This window comes from Balaenoptera physalus, assembly GCF_965194825.1.
Source record: "Balaenoptera physalus genome assembly, chromosome: 9".
Taxonomy (NCBI): domain Eukaryota; kingdom Metazoa; phylum Chordata; class Mammalia; order Artiodactyla; family Balaenopteridae; genus Balaenoptera; species Balaenoptera physalus.
Window position 1 is genome coordinate 90424681 of NC_138888.1, and position 16132 is coordinate 90440812.

The following is a 16132-nucleotide window of genomic DNA, read 5'->3' on the forward strand; positions in this document are numbered from 1 at the left end:
GAGTGTGCAAAGGCAGAAATAGGAGCTCTGCTAGTGGAGGAACCTTGCAGATGCCACCTTAACCGAGTGATCAAGGTTGACATCCCCAGGGATAAGTCATACTGATACAGTGTCTTCTCTGGGTTTGGTGTGATGAGAAGTCACCTCAGTGGTAGACATCCCCCAAACCCATAGTCTCAGTCTAATCTTGAGAAAATACCAGACAAACTCAAGTGAGGGATATTCTGTAAAATACCTGACCAGTGCTCTTCAAAAATCTCAAGGTCCTGAAAAACAAGGAAAGACTGCCACAGAGCAGAGGAGATGAGGGAAACATGATGACTAAATGCAGTGTGTTGTGAATTGGATCCTGGAACAGAAAAAGAGGAGTTTAGTGGAAAAGCTAGGGGGATCCAGATAAAGTCAGTAGTTTTGACAAACCCTCCCTGGTTATGTAAGATTGTTAACATTAGGGAAAGCTGGGTGAAGTATATATGAGAACTATTTGTACTATCTTTGTAACTTTTCTGTAAATGTAAAATTATACCAAAATAAAAAGTTTATAGAAAATAGTAATGAAAGAAATCACAGAAGAAAGGGTTGTATGATTTGAAATTTAAGACATGTTAATCAAATTAGAGGCAATAACACTGGAAAAATATTTGTCACAGATTTTAGACAAAGGACTGATTTTTTTTTTTTAACATCTTTATTGGAGTATAATTGCTTTACAATGGTGTGTTAGTTTCTGCTTTATAACAAAGTGAATCAGTTATACATATAAATATGTTCCCATATCTCTTCCCTCTTGCGTCTCCCTCCCTCCCACCCTCCCTATCCCACCCAGGACTGATATTCTTAATATAGAATATACTTGTACAATTTAATAAGAACATACTAACATCTCACTGGAAAATAGCCATTGATCGTAATTCACAGAAGAAACACAGTGGCGAATAAATATGAAAGCCAGTTCAATCTCACCAGTAATTAAAGAATTGCCAGTTACAGCAGTATTGAGAACACTTTCACCAATTACATGGAAAAATGATAGTGTTCAATTCTGAAAAAAGTAAGTGGAAGAATCATGGATTGGTATAGCCTTTCTGGAAAGCAGTTTGTCAATATAGGAATTGAGTTTAAAACATATGCACATTGGGACGTCCCTGGTGGCGCAGTGGTTAAGAATCTGCCTGCCAGTGCAGGGGACACGGGTTCGAGCCCTGGTCCGGGAAGATCCCACATGCCGTGAAGCAACTAAACCCACGTGCCACAACTACTGAGCCTGCGCTCTAGAGCCTGTGAGCCACAACTACTGAGCCCGCGTGCCACAGCTACTGAAGGCCACGCGCCCAGAGCCCGTGCTCTGCAACAAGAGAAGCCACCGCAGTGAGAAGCCCGCGCACCACAACGAAGAGTAGCCCCCACTCGCCGCAACTAGAGAAACCTGCGCGTAGCAACAAAGAACCAATGAAGAACCAACGCAGCCAAAAATAAATTAATTAATTAATTTAAAAAAAATGCGCATCGTTTGTGCTTGTAATGTAACACAAGATTTCTTTCCCAAGGAAATAATCAGATCTGTATACAAATTTTCTAGGACTGTTCATCTCAGGGTTGTTGATAATGAAATACTCAAAACCCAAATATCTAACAGTGAGGGAATGATCTAAAAAGTTTTGGCATACCTATGGAGTAGAATGGAGTCATTAATTATCATGATATAGCTAAACAATGAAAGCAAGATACAGTTTGTGTATTTCCTCTATCCCAGACTGTGTGCCTGTGTACAGCTGTCTCTCTTGAAAGGCTGGCAAAGAAATACAGTCATGTAAAAAAATAGCTACCTGTCCTTGGGTGGTAAAGAAAGGATTTTTAAAAAAAATTTTATTGGAGTATAGTTGATTTACAATGTTGTGTTAGTTTCAGGTGTACAGCAAAGTGAATCAGTTATACATATATCCACCCTTTTTTTAGAATCTTTTCCTATATAGGCCATTACAGAGTATTGAGTGGAGTTCCCTGTGCTATACACTAGGTCCTTATTAGTTATCTGTTTTATATATAGTAGTGTGTGTATGTCAATCCCAGTCTCCCAATTTATCCCTCCCCCCCCATGATGACCATAAGTTTGTTTTGTACATCTATTTCTGTTTTCTAAATAAGTTCATTTGTGCCCTTTTTTTTTAGATTCCACATATAAGCGATATCATATGATATTTGTCTTAGGAATAAGTGAAGTAAGTCTGACTTACTTGACTCGGTATGACAATCTCTAGGTCCATCCAAGGATGGTTTTTATTTGCTTTATACCTCCCTGCGTTTTCAAAATTGTCTATAGTGAGTATATATTACTGGTGCCATCAGGGGCAAAAATAACACTGCAAGTAATGTGGTTGATGAGTTTCTTTCATCCTTTATGCTGATTTAGTTAAGAGAACGTCACAGTTCCATTTTGTCCTGTAAAGCATTGTTTTCCTCTTTCCACTAGGAAGCTCCTGAGACTGCTCCCCCTGCCACACGAAAACTGGGCTGCTCTGGTTGACGAGTGGTGTTGTCATGCCAACCCCTTTGCTAATAAGCCACTTCATCCACAAGAGAATGACTGTTTCACTGGAGACTGTTTCTTCTTGGTGAACTTAAGACATGATTTACAGCAGCCGAGACCTGCAGTAGCCCCAGTGGAGACGCGCTGTCTTTCTTCTGAGAACCATTTAAAAATGGTAATGTATCTTTCAAAATAAATGCTCATTTAGAGGTCGGTTTAGAAACTGCTTTCTCCAATCTTTTCTTCATTCAGGACATGTGACAGACAGTTCTAAAGACCAAAATCCATGATTTTCAGTTGCCTTCATCATCCAGCTCTGCTCTTTTGTTATGGAAAAAGCTTGTGGCCTTAAACCAAAACAGCCACGGGGCGGGAGGAAGAAGGGGAAGAGGACTTCTTCCCGCGTAGACTTTGGGAATGTTACCGTTTTACAAACCAAAATGCCCTCCTTCCTTGCTTTTACGACAATATTCCGTCATCCATGTACATTTTATCCTCACAGTCTGATTTAAATTAAATGTGTTCTTTGCCTTCAAGATATGTACTGTCCTGATAGGTCCAGGTATTTTCCTGTGTCTGCCCCTAGTCTAGACTTCTGCTGGTGTCATACAATCAGATGCCATCAAGGCAAAATAGGAAGTGGAGGAGCCCAAGCGTGGAAATAAAGCTCGGACTGCAGGCTCCAAGCTGATGCTTAATGAGCGAGGTCAGGCAGCTCCTCTCAAAGTTGCTGGAGGGAGAAGGCCATTTCCTCTCACTGCAGAGAACAGGTGGTTTGCCTTATTTTAAAAGAAAATCAGTGCCATTGACTTGGCCCTTGTGAGAAATCATTCCCTGGATGGCAAGTCAATACTGATGTCATTTAAAAAGTTAAGAAAATCATTGCCAGAGAACCTTCATTTTAACATCTGATTATTGGTAGGAACGAAAGCATTGTGTGTTAAGTTTCATTTAGAACTCATTTAATTTTTGTAATGAGAACTGAGCCACTCTAGGAAACACGCAGCAGTCCGCAGCTCTTAGGTTGTCTGCTAGTTTATAGAACTATTTTCTAATTTGCGGGAGATTAAGGAAGTTTGTCAAATATCGAGGTTAAGCTGTTATCTGTTTACATTATGTAAGTATCTCATCTTTCACCATAAACATAAATCCCTTTACCTTTAGGTTTATTTAAAATTGTAGTAGTTTACTGTCTCTCGCTCTCCTCCTCTCTCCCAACTCTTTCTCTATATGTATCTTTACCTTTAGTAAAATCATAACCATTCATATTTCCTTTGATCTCCACTGCTTTTCAGTGTGTATATGTGTGTGTATTAGATAATATACATTAGATAAAATGTATGTATATATTCTAATGTATATATATGTATATATATATGTATAAGAATACCCCCCGCAAATTCTAGTGCTATAGCCTTCTATATTTTTAAAAGATAAATGGTAAGCACATAATATAAATCTATGGTTTAATTATATTTAATATGGTTATAGTAAAAGTATATTTTAATCTAAATTTCTGTACTAGTACTTTATGTTTTATGTATTTTGACTTTCATTTTTATGATTAAGCTATAAATTTTTTAAATGTTTGGAAGGTACGAGAAGAGGAGTGGGAAAGATTAAATAAGAAAAACCATGAGTTTCCTTCTTTCAGATGAACTCTGCATTCTGTATGGGAGTAGATTCCTCACATTTATGTCTTTATCAGTTATATGATGCCATTTATAAGAATTCCTCTTAATTGTGAACAACCATCCCACATGTTAAAGGAAGACCCTTCATATTGAGACATTACAGTTTTTTAAGTATCAAGGAGACTGTGGGAAATTATCATCATGACAAGCTGCTGTTAACAAGATTGTTTTCAAGTTAACCTAGATGAAAGTTTCACTTTAATTGCATATTGCTGCAGTTGAAAGAATATGCCTGTGACCAAAATAGTAACATAAATTTGGAGGGACTCCTTAAACAGTACTCTCAAGGGTCTTGTGGGAACAAGGCTTCTCTGTGCTATTGAAAACCTGTTTCTCATATCACCCCATCTAGCCATCTAGCAGGGTTTTAAAATGTCACATGGTGACACAGCATCCTAATGGCATCTCTTGGGAAACATTTTTTTGGCGAGACAATATCAAGGGTCCTTAGAAATGTAAGCAACACAAAGGAAAATAAAAACGAGGACAGGAGGCTGATTCACCTCTCCGAGCAGTGGTGCCATCTCGCAGATATATTGATTTAATTAGTCCACAACAACGTCTGTCTTTCATGTTTGCTCTGTAGAGTTCCTACACTGCTAGGCTGCTTCTTTGCGCAACTCGCTTTATTATTTCCTTTAAGCATAGGTCAAGAAAAATGCACTGCAAAGCAGAGTTTCTCTTTAACAGAATTAAAAGCATTGTAATATGTTAATTTAAAAGGTCAAGACTGTTTAGCTTATCAGACATTAATGGTGCATTCTGTGTGTATTCTGAGTGTTTGGTAGGAGTAATTTCTGCCTCTGCTTGTGAGAGATTATAAAAATCTATTTTAATTGTGGAAAGGGATTTTAAGAGATAACTCACCTCACCATGAGAAATGTATATTTAGTTCTGCTTAAGGAGTATTTGACAATGAATTACTCCAAAGCATATCTCTTGAACTAAAATATTCATAAATGACAAAGAAACAGCATAAACAAAGTCCAACACTTATTCCTTTCCTTGAATAACCCCGTATGTGTACAGTGTGTTATTTGTGCCTCTGTGAACGTGACAGTATATATCTTTGCTTTTCAAAAGACATCTACTGAATATTTGTTATTTCACAATATTTTTCATTTCACCAACATAATAAAAATTTTGCGTCTTACAACAGGTTGATAAAGGTGGCACCTCAATCTTTTATAAGATTCATATTATTATTCTAGACGAAAGTATAGCCACACTGATGACTTCAACCTATATTTTAAAGAACAAATGAAATTGAACATTGGTATTGTAGCTGGCGAGTATGACTAACAGTTTTACCTTTTTTTTTGGTTATTTGTTTGTCTTGTTAAATCCATGAGGGTCTCTGTTTTTTTTCTTTTCTTAGAATAACGTGTTGAACTTTGTAAACATTCCCAAACGTAAAAAATAGAATTATGAACTTCTGTATACCAGTCATCTTGATCCATAAAGTATGCTTCATCTGCCCATTTTATTTTTAGTTTTTCGCTGAAGTGCTTTAAAGCAAATCCCAGACATTATGTCATTTCACCCCATATGGATTGTTCTTTTTCACATGAACACAGTGTCATTTTCACACCAGACAAAATGAACACTCGATGGTACAATACCAGACCATATACAGATTTTACAAATTTTATTAGAAGTATCTTCTGATGTCAGTAAAATTTGTTTGAATCAAAATTCACACATTTGGTTGTTTGAGGTAATTTGTTTTTTTATTGATCAGATTTTAAAATCCTGATTACCCATGTGTTGAAAAGGTAGAATTTTATTTTAAAAACCAACCAACAAAACCCACTTTTTCCGCTTCATTGAAAGACAAAGCAAAATGTGCTATAAGAGCAATAATAAATGAAATACATAACAGCACCTGACAAAAAATTTTTTGCTTCGGACAGAAAAATCCCTTCTTCTTAAGCATTGCTACTCCAATAACCTGTATTAGTTTTTAGTAAAGCCCTTAGTATTTGGTAAGATTTAATGAGGATGGTCTGATTTAACTTGTACGAAATAGGATCCTTTAAAAAGTGTCTTTAATACCAATTTGGAGCCATACAGATAGATTTTATTGTAAGAAAGCATGAAACTGCCAAAATGTGAAACTTTACAGTTGAGCATGCTTGGTTTCTAAGCTGTCGTCTTCCTGTAACCTTGCCTGGACCTAAACAAATTGGCACCTGCCTTGGTTCCTATGTCTGTGGCTTTTGACTTTTTTTTTTGACCTCTAACTAAAGTAAGAACTATATAATAATTTTTTTACATTAAGATCTGATAATGCACACACAGAGACACAGATGCACCTCAAGTAGATGTTTCTTGAAGAACTACTTACACTATGTTTGAAGCACGGTGATATTTTCTGTTCCATTCTACTTGATATTTCTGTAAAAATTCAGGGTGTCACCCACTGAATTGATTCTATGAATTAGTTTGGAAAACACTTGGCATAGTGCTTAGGAAGCATAAGCTGTAGCATCAAAGGGACCTGGATTTAAATACCAGCTCTATTAGTTACTAGCAGCACATCCAGACAAAAAAATCTATACCTTTGTGGGAAGGTATGGGTTTTCTGCCCATTTCTTGAATGAAGTGTGCCAAAAGTGTATTTTATTTACGTAACATCTGCCTAGCAGTTACCCATGTGCCAGGGACAGTGTTTTACAGCACTCTGTTTTAGATCCTAATAAACAGCTCTATGAGTTAACACTACTGTCGATTTCATCTTACAGATGAAGAAACCAAAACAGGTTAATTAACTTGCCCATGGTCACATGTCTAGTAAGTAACAGAGCTGGGATTTGAACTTAGGAAGTCTGGCCCCAGACTCCAGGCTCTTAACCACCATGATATTAATTATAATAGCATCTCTTATAACAAACTGTAAGTCAGTAAGATTTTTTTTATTAAGGTGTAATGGACATTTTACTACTTTTAGGTATACAACATAGCGATTCAGTATTTGTATATACTTCAAAATGATCATGACAATAAGTTTAGTTAACATCAATCACCATACTTAGTTACAGAACTTTTTTTTCTTGTGATGAGAACTTGTAAGATTTACTAAGGCAACTTTCAAGTATGCAATACAGTATTGTTAACTACAGTTGCCATACTGTACATTACATCCCCATGACTTATTTTATAAGTAGTTTGTACCTTTTGACTACCTTCACTCATTTTTGCCCACTCCTGCCCACCTCTGTTCTGTATGTCTAAAAGATTAGTCTTTTGTTTTCTTAATAATTAGGTGACTGCTAGCTGTTTTAATCTGTATCCCCAGTGATAAAGTTGGATTTTCAAAGTTTAACAATGTTTCAGGAATTTGTTCCAGAATGCTATCTTTCCAGGTACAATGCATATCTTAAATGGAAAGATAGAATTATGTGAATGGGTTAGGTATTTTTAACTTCCAATGGTGATTATGAATTATAGATTACTTTTACATACATTGCACTGGACTAGGAGTCAAAATAATATAGGTTCAAGTTCTAATTCTTCTGTTTTCTAGACACATGAGTTGGGGCAAGTCACCTACCCTCTCTGCCTTTGTTGCCCACCATCTGCCTATTCTAAATGATGTTTGGAGGTGCTTTTTAGAAATGTAAGATGCTTCTTGTTCAAATTACTTGGCAACGTGTAGATTATCAGGAGGTGACTAGTTTGGAAAAATCATTCTGTTCATTTTGTCTTTAGACTTGAAAAAAGTGATCTCTGTGCATGTGAATTATGCATACAAGCTAAATGTATTCCCAGTATTTAGTAGATGGCAAAATAAAATGTAAAGTTCAATGTATACTCTAGAGACGATGTTAAAATTATATATTCCTTTTAAGAAAAGCTGAATGACATTTAAATGACATTTTTCTGTTCTACAGAAACCAAAGGCAAATACCAAAGTAATTTGTAAGCGTTGCAAGGTAATGTTGGGAGAGACTGTGTCATCAGGTAAGAATTTCATAATAAAAAAGCCAAAATGATTGCCTTCTTGTTAAAAAAAAAAAAACGGTAGAAGGAGATTTTATAAGAAATATATATGAAAGACGACTAATGCATGTTGTAGAATTGATGCTTTTAAAAATAGAAATCAACTAGTGTATCATCCAATATGCCAAGAAGTTTGTGTATTTTGACCTTTGTAAGTACATAGTACTGAGTTTTAAGCATTAAAGAAGTTGGGTCATTTTCAGTATTTCATATCTTCTTTGTAGATATAAAGCAAGAGTATAAAGCTTGTACTTGGGTCTATCTTAAAGAAGATTGGAGCTTTTTTCTTAATACAGCTCCACAGTCAGAAGAATTGGTTGCCAGAGATGATGGAGGAGATGCTTTTCCTGGCTGTTGTCTGCCTCAGGGCTGTGTTTTGAGGCTTGGAGGTTGGGGGTGCAGAGAACCTGTTGAAACATTCTGAGTTTTATACTCTCTTCCTTGTTCTTTTTTTCCAATAGTGTTAATTATATTTTACATAAAGCCTATGTTATACCACTTTCCAATATAATAATGAAATCCTGATAATTAAAATGCATCACTCTTTAAAGATATGGTTTAAAAATGTCTAGAGAGCTACAGCATGCTGTGTTAGCTTTGTGGGTGAAGAATAATTGTTTTTAATAGAATTAATTAGAAGATGTGAGTTAAGTGAAACTGTTGTACTCAAGGGAAGGCAGATGGTGGCATTTTTTTGTTTGTTTTTTAAGCTCATCAGAGTCTCATAACTTGCTCTGAGAGAACAGAAAAGGAAGAATGAGTAGTAGTAAAGGATGCCACCCTCAATGTCATTTTTGGAGAATGAAAACAAGTCCCTTAAGCGATGACTTAGAAAATCTTAAGGCTTCCAGTTTAAATAAGGTGAATTGATTTTTTTCATGCTTTTCTCTCCTCCCTGAAGCCCAGTTAAAATGTCAGTTAAGGAATAAAAAAAAGAAGGACATCCACAGAGACAAAGAGAAATGGGGAGGAAACAGTGATGTGAAATAGAGGTGTAAGCAAACTTTTTTTGGAAGCTGTAGAGCTGAGACGGCTAGGAACACACTTGGCAATGTGGAGGAAGCTGCAACCTTGGTGTCTGCAGAAGACCATTTAGATAAGGAGTGAGCCAGTTCTCACTGTAGATCCCCAGAACTGGCCAGAGTTTAGAGGTAGCAGGTAAGAGGGACAAGGGCCTGAGAGCAGGATGATTAATGCAGAGTTTGTATATGGAGCCATAAGATTCCTAAGACTCTTTCTCTCCTTGCAACTTGCTTATGCTCTCAGGGTAGGAGATTGGAGCAGCCTTTCTTGGAATAAGGGAATGGAAGTGTACTAACCAGAGAAAAGATCTGCAGACACTGATTCTCAGGGTTCGTGTAACAGCAAAAAAATGAGCTTGTATTCAGCCATCCTACTCTCAACAAGCCTCATATCTACACACAAGAGCTCCCTCTCAGCATTTTACTACCTTACACTTAAATCTGAATAGATTGCTGAGAATCAGTAAATATTAAAAAGAGTCCAAAGCAAATAAATAATCAAGTAAACAGAGTAGACGCATTGAGAAGAAACAAATTATGTATAAAACAGAAGAAAATCTTTTAAAAAACCGTAATAAATGTCCTTGGAGAAATGAAATAATATTATCTCTATAATTCGGAGAATGTCGAATTAAAGATGTCATAGCTTGAAAAAACTAACCAAAGGACTGGAAAATAAAATTAAGGAACTATTTCAGAAATCAGGACCAAAAGACAGAGGTTGAAAATTGGAAAGGAAATTTCAAAAAAAAGATCATGTAAGTTTCCTGAGGATAGGAATATTGTCTATCTCATTTATCATGATAACCACAGTACTTAGATCAATATCTGGCACATAGTGGGTACCCAGTAAATATTTGTTGAATAAGTGAATGAATTGAGCCTTTTAGGGCATCCAACATCTAGCTAGGAGAAATTCTAGAAAGAGAGAATAGAGACAACAGGGTGGGGGAAATTATCAAAGAACAAAAATACCAAAAACACATTAAAAAGGTATTTCCCAGAGCTAGGCTTAAGTTTCTCAACTGAAAGAGCCCACTAAGTGTCTCATATAATTAATGGAGGGGTGACAGGGAAGCTACTTAAAGCCACATAATTGAGTGATTTCCAAATGCCAAAGATGAAGTTCCTAGAGAGAAAAAAGCAGGTAATGTACAAAGGATTAGGAATTAGAATGACACTGAACTTCTTAATAGCAGTGTTGAAAGCTAGAAGACAATGAAGAATGCCCTCATAATTTAGAAGGAAAAAGATTTTCAACCCAGAATAATTCCATAGACAGTCAAACTGTCAGTCAAGGATGAAGATTATAAATACATATTTGGAAATACAGGGTCTCAAAACATGGACCTCAAAGTTATATTTTCCTTAGGAATCTACCATAGGGTATGCATCACCAAAACTAGGGATTTAACCTCAAAAGAGAAAGTGTGGGATTTGGGGAACAGATTGTCCAACACAGGAGAATGAGATAAGGAAGTCCCAGGGTGAGGGATGTACAGCAGGCATTCCAGCCTGGATTGAAGCAAGGGGAGAGAAATAGTAATAAAGACTTTTTCAGTTATACACTGAAACTGGTAAATTTGTTGAATTGTTTGACCACATGTAACAAATAATCTTGAAACAAGCCATTTCATCATATGGGAAGAAAGGTGTTTGGAAAACTAAAAAGGTGTTTGGAAAAACTAAACACATGAAAAAGAAAGCAGTTATGTGCTGCAGGAAAACAGAAGATTGAACAAGAAAGGAAGCACTTCCATGGTATCATTATGGTCACAATAATGTGAACACTGAATATCAATTTAACCAAAACTCTTTATGATGTAATATATAAGTATATTAGGAGGTCATTGTATGTGAATATGTGTGTGGGGTGATGTAAGAGAGCTATATCCACATCTACTCTAAAAGTAAATTAGTAGGACTCCAATTCCAAAACTGGTGGCATAAAGAGAATGGATAGTTCTACTCTGTAGGAAACAAGTACTGAACTGTACAAGTTCAGAAGAACAGCTACTAGAAAATAACCAAAATGAAGCAATGATTTGAGAGGTGTAGTTATCAAAAACTGCTACTGCCTTGGGTTAGAAGGGCAAATTTGTGACCTTTTTTGCTGGGATCATTGTCATACTTCACACACCCCCCAAACTTGGGCAGGAAAAAAACCACAGCTTTATTATCTATAGGTGGTAGGTTTGGTTCAGGGTAGGCAAAGGAGAAAGTAGAAATTTAAGAGGGATATTTTGGAAGCAAGAGGGCCATGGAGGGGCTGAGCTGATAACTTCTCAACCCGGCTCTGGCTGATTGCAAAACTATACACGCATACAATAGATGCCAGGGAGTCCAATAAGAATTGAAAGCTTGGGGAGACCAGAAAATTTGCTGTGGCTTGGATTGCATTCCTCAATTCACACACAACCTGGGCAGCAGAAGATGGAAGCCATAATGGCTTGAGGCGTTTGAGCAGAACCTCTCGCCAAATTTACGTACAACCAAACTGTGCAGAGATAGTGAATACTCTGTAGGGAGTCAAGCTAAACAAAATAGAACTGAGCAGAGACATTAGTGACTACACACCGTGGGAAGACATATTTCCCGGTTTAAGTCCAAGCTTGGTAATTGACCTATAAACCAATTACCCTTAAAAGGACAAAGCAAGGGACTTCCCTGGTGGCACGGTGGTTAAGAATCCGCCTGCCAATGCAGGGGACACAGATTCGGACACAGGTTCGAGCCCTGGTCCAGGAAGATCCCACGTGCCGCGGAGCAACTAATCCTGTGCACCATAACTACTGAGCCTGCACTCTAGAGCCCACGAGCCACAGCTACTGAGCCCGTGTGCCACAACTACTGAAGCCCACACACCCTAGAGCCTGTGCTCTGCAACAAGAGAAGCCACTGCAATGAGAAGCCCGTGCACCACAACGAAGAGTAGCCCCCGCTTGCCACAGCTAGAGAAAGCCCGTGCGCAGCAGCGAAGACCCAACACAGCCAAAAATAAATAAATAAAAATAAATTAATTAAAAAAAAAGGACAAAATCCAGAATTGGTACAATGTATTACATACAATGTCCTACTTTCTTACAGAAATTATTAGCCATGCAGAGAAAGAGAAAGGAGTGACTCATACTCAAGGAAAAAGCAGGACTCAATAAATAGGTGCTGGGTAAGCACAAATATTAAATTAGGAGACAAAGATGTTGAAGTAGCTAATTATAAATATGGCAAAGAATTAAAAAAAACAAAAAACAAAAAACCTCTTGAGTGAACTAATAGCAAATCTCAACAAATTGGAAACTTCAGAGAATGAACCAGTTGGTAATTACAGAGCTGAAAAGTACAATAATGAAAGAAAAATTCACTAGATTACTAAAACCTCATATTTGAGGTGACAGAAGAAAAAAAATGTTGAACTTGAAGATAGATGAATAGAAATTAACCAATCCAAAGAACAGAGAAAAAATTCTCAAAATGAAGAGAATGTCAGAGATTTGTGGAACGATATTAACTGTTTCAATAAATGTGTAAGTGAAGCTTTAGAAGGTGAGGAGAAAAAGAAAGGGTCAGGGAAAAAATGTAGAAAAAAAAGTGGTTGAAATCTTGTCAAATTTGGTGAAACATTTTAACTTTTGGGTCCAAGAACTACAGTGAATCTCAAGTAGGATAAACACAAAGAGCATTTCACCCAGGCACGTTGTGGTCAAACTGATAAAAGCCAGAGGTGAAGAGAGAATCTTGAAAGTAGCGAGAGAAAACAAAACATCACATATAGGGATTTCATTAAGAATTAAGGCCAACTTCTTATAGAAGTAATGACAGCCAAAATACACTAAAATGAGATATTCAAAATGCTGGGGGAGGGGCTTCCCTGGTAGCGCAGTGGTTAAGAATCTGCCTGCCAATGCAGGGGACACGGGTTCGAGCCCTGGTCCAGGAAGATCCCACATGCCGCGGAGCAACGAAGCCCATGCACCACAACTACTGAGCCTGCACTCTAGAGCCTGCGAGCCACAACTACTGAGCCCGCGTGCCACAACTACTGAAGCCCGCATGCCTGGAGCCCGTGCTCCACAACAAAAGAAGCCACCACAATGAGAGGCCCACGCACCGCAACAAAGAGTAGCCCTCGCTTGCTGCAACTAGAGAAAGCCCGTGAGCAGCAACGAAGACCCAACACAGCCAAAAATAAATAAATAAAATAAATAAATTTATTAAAAAAAAATGCTGGAGGGAAAACAAACAAAAACACCTTTCATCTAATCTATATCCAGCAAAGCTCTCCTTCAAAAATGAAGGCAAAATAAAGACATTTTTATATAAACAGATGGAAATAATGCATTACTAGCAGACAATGCTAAGGAAAGTTCTTCAGGCTGACAATGCTAAGGAAAGATATGGTAATTGGAATCCACATGAAGGAGTGAAGAGCAAGATAAATGGAAAGTATGTGGGTTAATTAGAACAAAAGGAAACTCAAAAGAGGTTAGCATAAAATTGAAAACCACCTGTTCCCTGCCATTTGCCAGTTCTTTAAAAGTAGAACTTTTGATTGCTTTGAGAAGTAAGGACAGAAGTCAAAGACTACACAACGTAAGAACCTAGTAGGTGACTGTACAAAAATATGAGACCCTGAATGGCCATACTGTTCACCTTCACACAGTAAAGGTGAATCAGAAGTGAAACAAGCCTGTGGAATTACAGGCAGGTATCAGTTCTTTGGGACATTAGGAATTTCAGATCTTTAACTTAGTCTGTGTTGGACTAGACATAATGCCATGGTCCTGGGAAAATCAAATGCAAGTCACCTCTGGAGGAAAATACCTTCATTGTAAAACTCATATTATTCCCGCAAATAATTTGTCAAGTACAGTGTTTACCATACAACCAAACATAAATAAGCACACAAGTAAACAACATCCATCCACAAGAACTAACAAAAATAGCAAACAATATAAACAGACTTATGTTATTGGAATTATCAGATGTAAACTGTAAAACAGCCCTGCTTACTATTTTTAACAATACAAAAGACAGGTTTGAAGATATCAAAAGGAAAAGGAAACTATAACAGTAAGCAAAGTTGGAAAAGAATTTCTAAAAAATTTCTAAAAAATATAATTGAAATTTAAAACTCAGTGGGTAGTTTAACAGCAGGTTAGGTACAAAGTGGAGAATGAGTTAATGAACAGAAGATAGATGAGAAGAAAAATCTGTAATCCAGCACAGAGACACAAGAAGGTAAAAAATATAGGAGAGAGGGTAAGAGACATAAAACACAGAGGAGATCTAATGTATGTTTAATCAGACTTCTAGAAGGAAAAGAGAAATAGAATAGAGCATAGGCAATATTTGAAGAGATAGTTGCTGAGAATTTTGCAAAAATGACAAAGAACAACAGTTTGTAGTTTGAAGTCCAAAGAATTCTACTTAGATGAGGCCCAAGTAAGAGAAATAAAATGAAGTCTATAGCTAGACACATCAGGGATACTGCAGAAAAATAAAAAAAAGAAAAGAAAATCTTAAAAGTAACCAAGGAAAAATGACATCACCTTCAAAGGAACAGCAGAAATGGAGGTTTGAAGACAGTGGAATGAAGTGGAATGATAGTGTGCACAAAGGTTAAACACTGCTAACCTAGGATTTTATATCAGAAGAAAATGTCCTGATATGAAAGAATCAAGACAAAGATAAATATATTCTCTGTCAAACAAAAGCTAGGATAATTCAATTCTAATGGTCTGGTTTCTTATGAAAAGAAATTTTACCTGTATATTAAGTAAAAGAGAACGATCCCAGATAGAAAGTCTAAGTTCAAGAAGGATTGGTAAAGAAAGTGGTAAATATGTGGGTGACACTAAATGAATGTTAACTGTGTAAATCAATAATACCTTGTGGGATTAAAATTATGGAATTAAATTATAGTTTAACAACAGCTGGGACAAAAGGGATCACTTTATAATGTTAAAAGGTTCAGTTCTGCATCTAATAACATGACTTCAAAATAGTAAAGTGAAAAATTGGACTTCAAAGGGAAATGTATAAATTCATCATCATGACTCAAGATATATGATAATCTGTTAAACTTTTAAATTTGTTTTTTTGCCTTTTTCTGTGTGTTATACTGAGCAGTTGTAAACATTTATAGAAAATCTACAAGGAACAACTTCCCATCTTATTAAAACAATTAAAAAATTGTTAGCACACCATTTTTAATGAATGTATATAATTCTCTTGCCTAAATGTATAGTTGTTTATTTAATTCAACCATCCTCAATTTTTAGAAATTTCAGTATTTTTCTATTAATATTATAAGCACCTTAATAGATAAATGTTACAGATATCTGTATTTCTTTGAGATAAATTTTTAGGCATTTAATTATGGTGTCAAAATATATAAACATTTTTAAGGCCTTCACCAAATGGCTTTCCAGAAATTTATTATTTGCACTCCTGACAGCAGAATGTGAGTAGGTGTATCCAATTCTCCATATCTTCATTGCTGCTGCACTTTATCATTCAAAAATATGTTATTTATTTGATGCTGAAAAATATTTTAATTTCCATTTCATTACTAGTGAGTGAACGTTTTTCATGGATTTTTTAAAAAATCCAAAATGGTTATGTTTATATTCAGTTCTATTAAATATTCAGTTCACTGTTTAAATTTTTCTGTAAATGAAGGACTCAGATAACCAGATTTGGTAACAATTGCACATTAATCGACTCAGTGAGATTCTGGGTAAATATTAACGTGAGGTTCACAGCTTCTCTTCGTGGGCTTTAGAATACTGTGATTAAAAAGCCTTTTTCAGTGACTCCTAGTTTTGTGGCTACTCTGTAGAAATGAGGAAACCAAGTGACTAATTTTTAGGTGAGTGGGCTATGGC

General features: G+C 36.4%; 1 protein-coding gene across 12 annotated transcripts in view; it reads left to right on the forward strand.

The window, feature by feature from the left end:
* UBE3D (ubiquitin protein ligase E3D) overlaps positions 1 to 16132 on the forward strand; it is a 292261-nt gene that overhangs the window by 21423 nt on the left and 254706 nt on the right. For all 12 annotated transcript variants that reach the window (XR_014267184.1, XM_082474254.1, XM_082474255.1 and 9 more), the window contains exons 4-5: positions 2471 to 2702; positions 8115 to 8184. Coding sequence is in view for 11 of the 12 variants with exons in the window: in XM_082474254.1 (XP_082330380.1) it covers positions 2471 to 2702; positions 8115 to 8184 (302 nt within the window). In the remaining variant the exon portion in view is untranslated. The remainder of the gene's footprint in view (positions 1 to 2470; positions 2703 to 8114; positions 8185 to 16132) is intronic.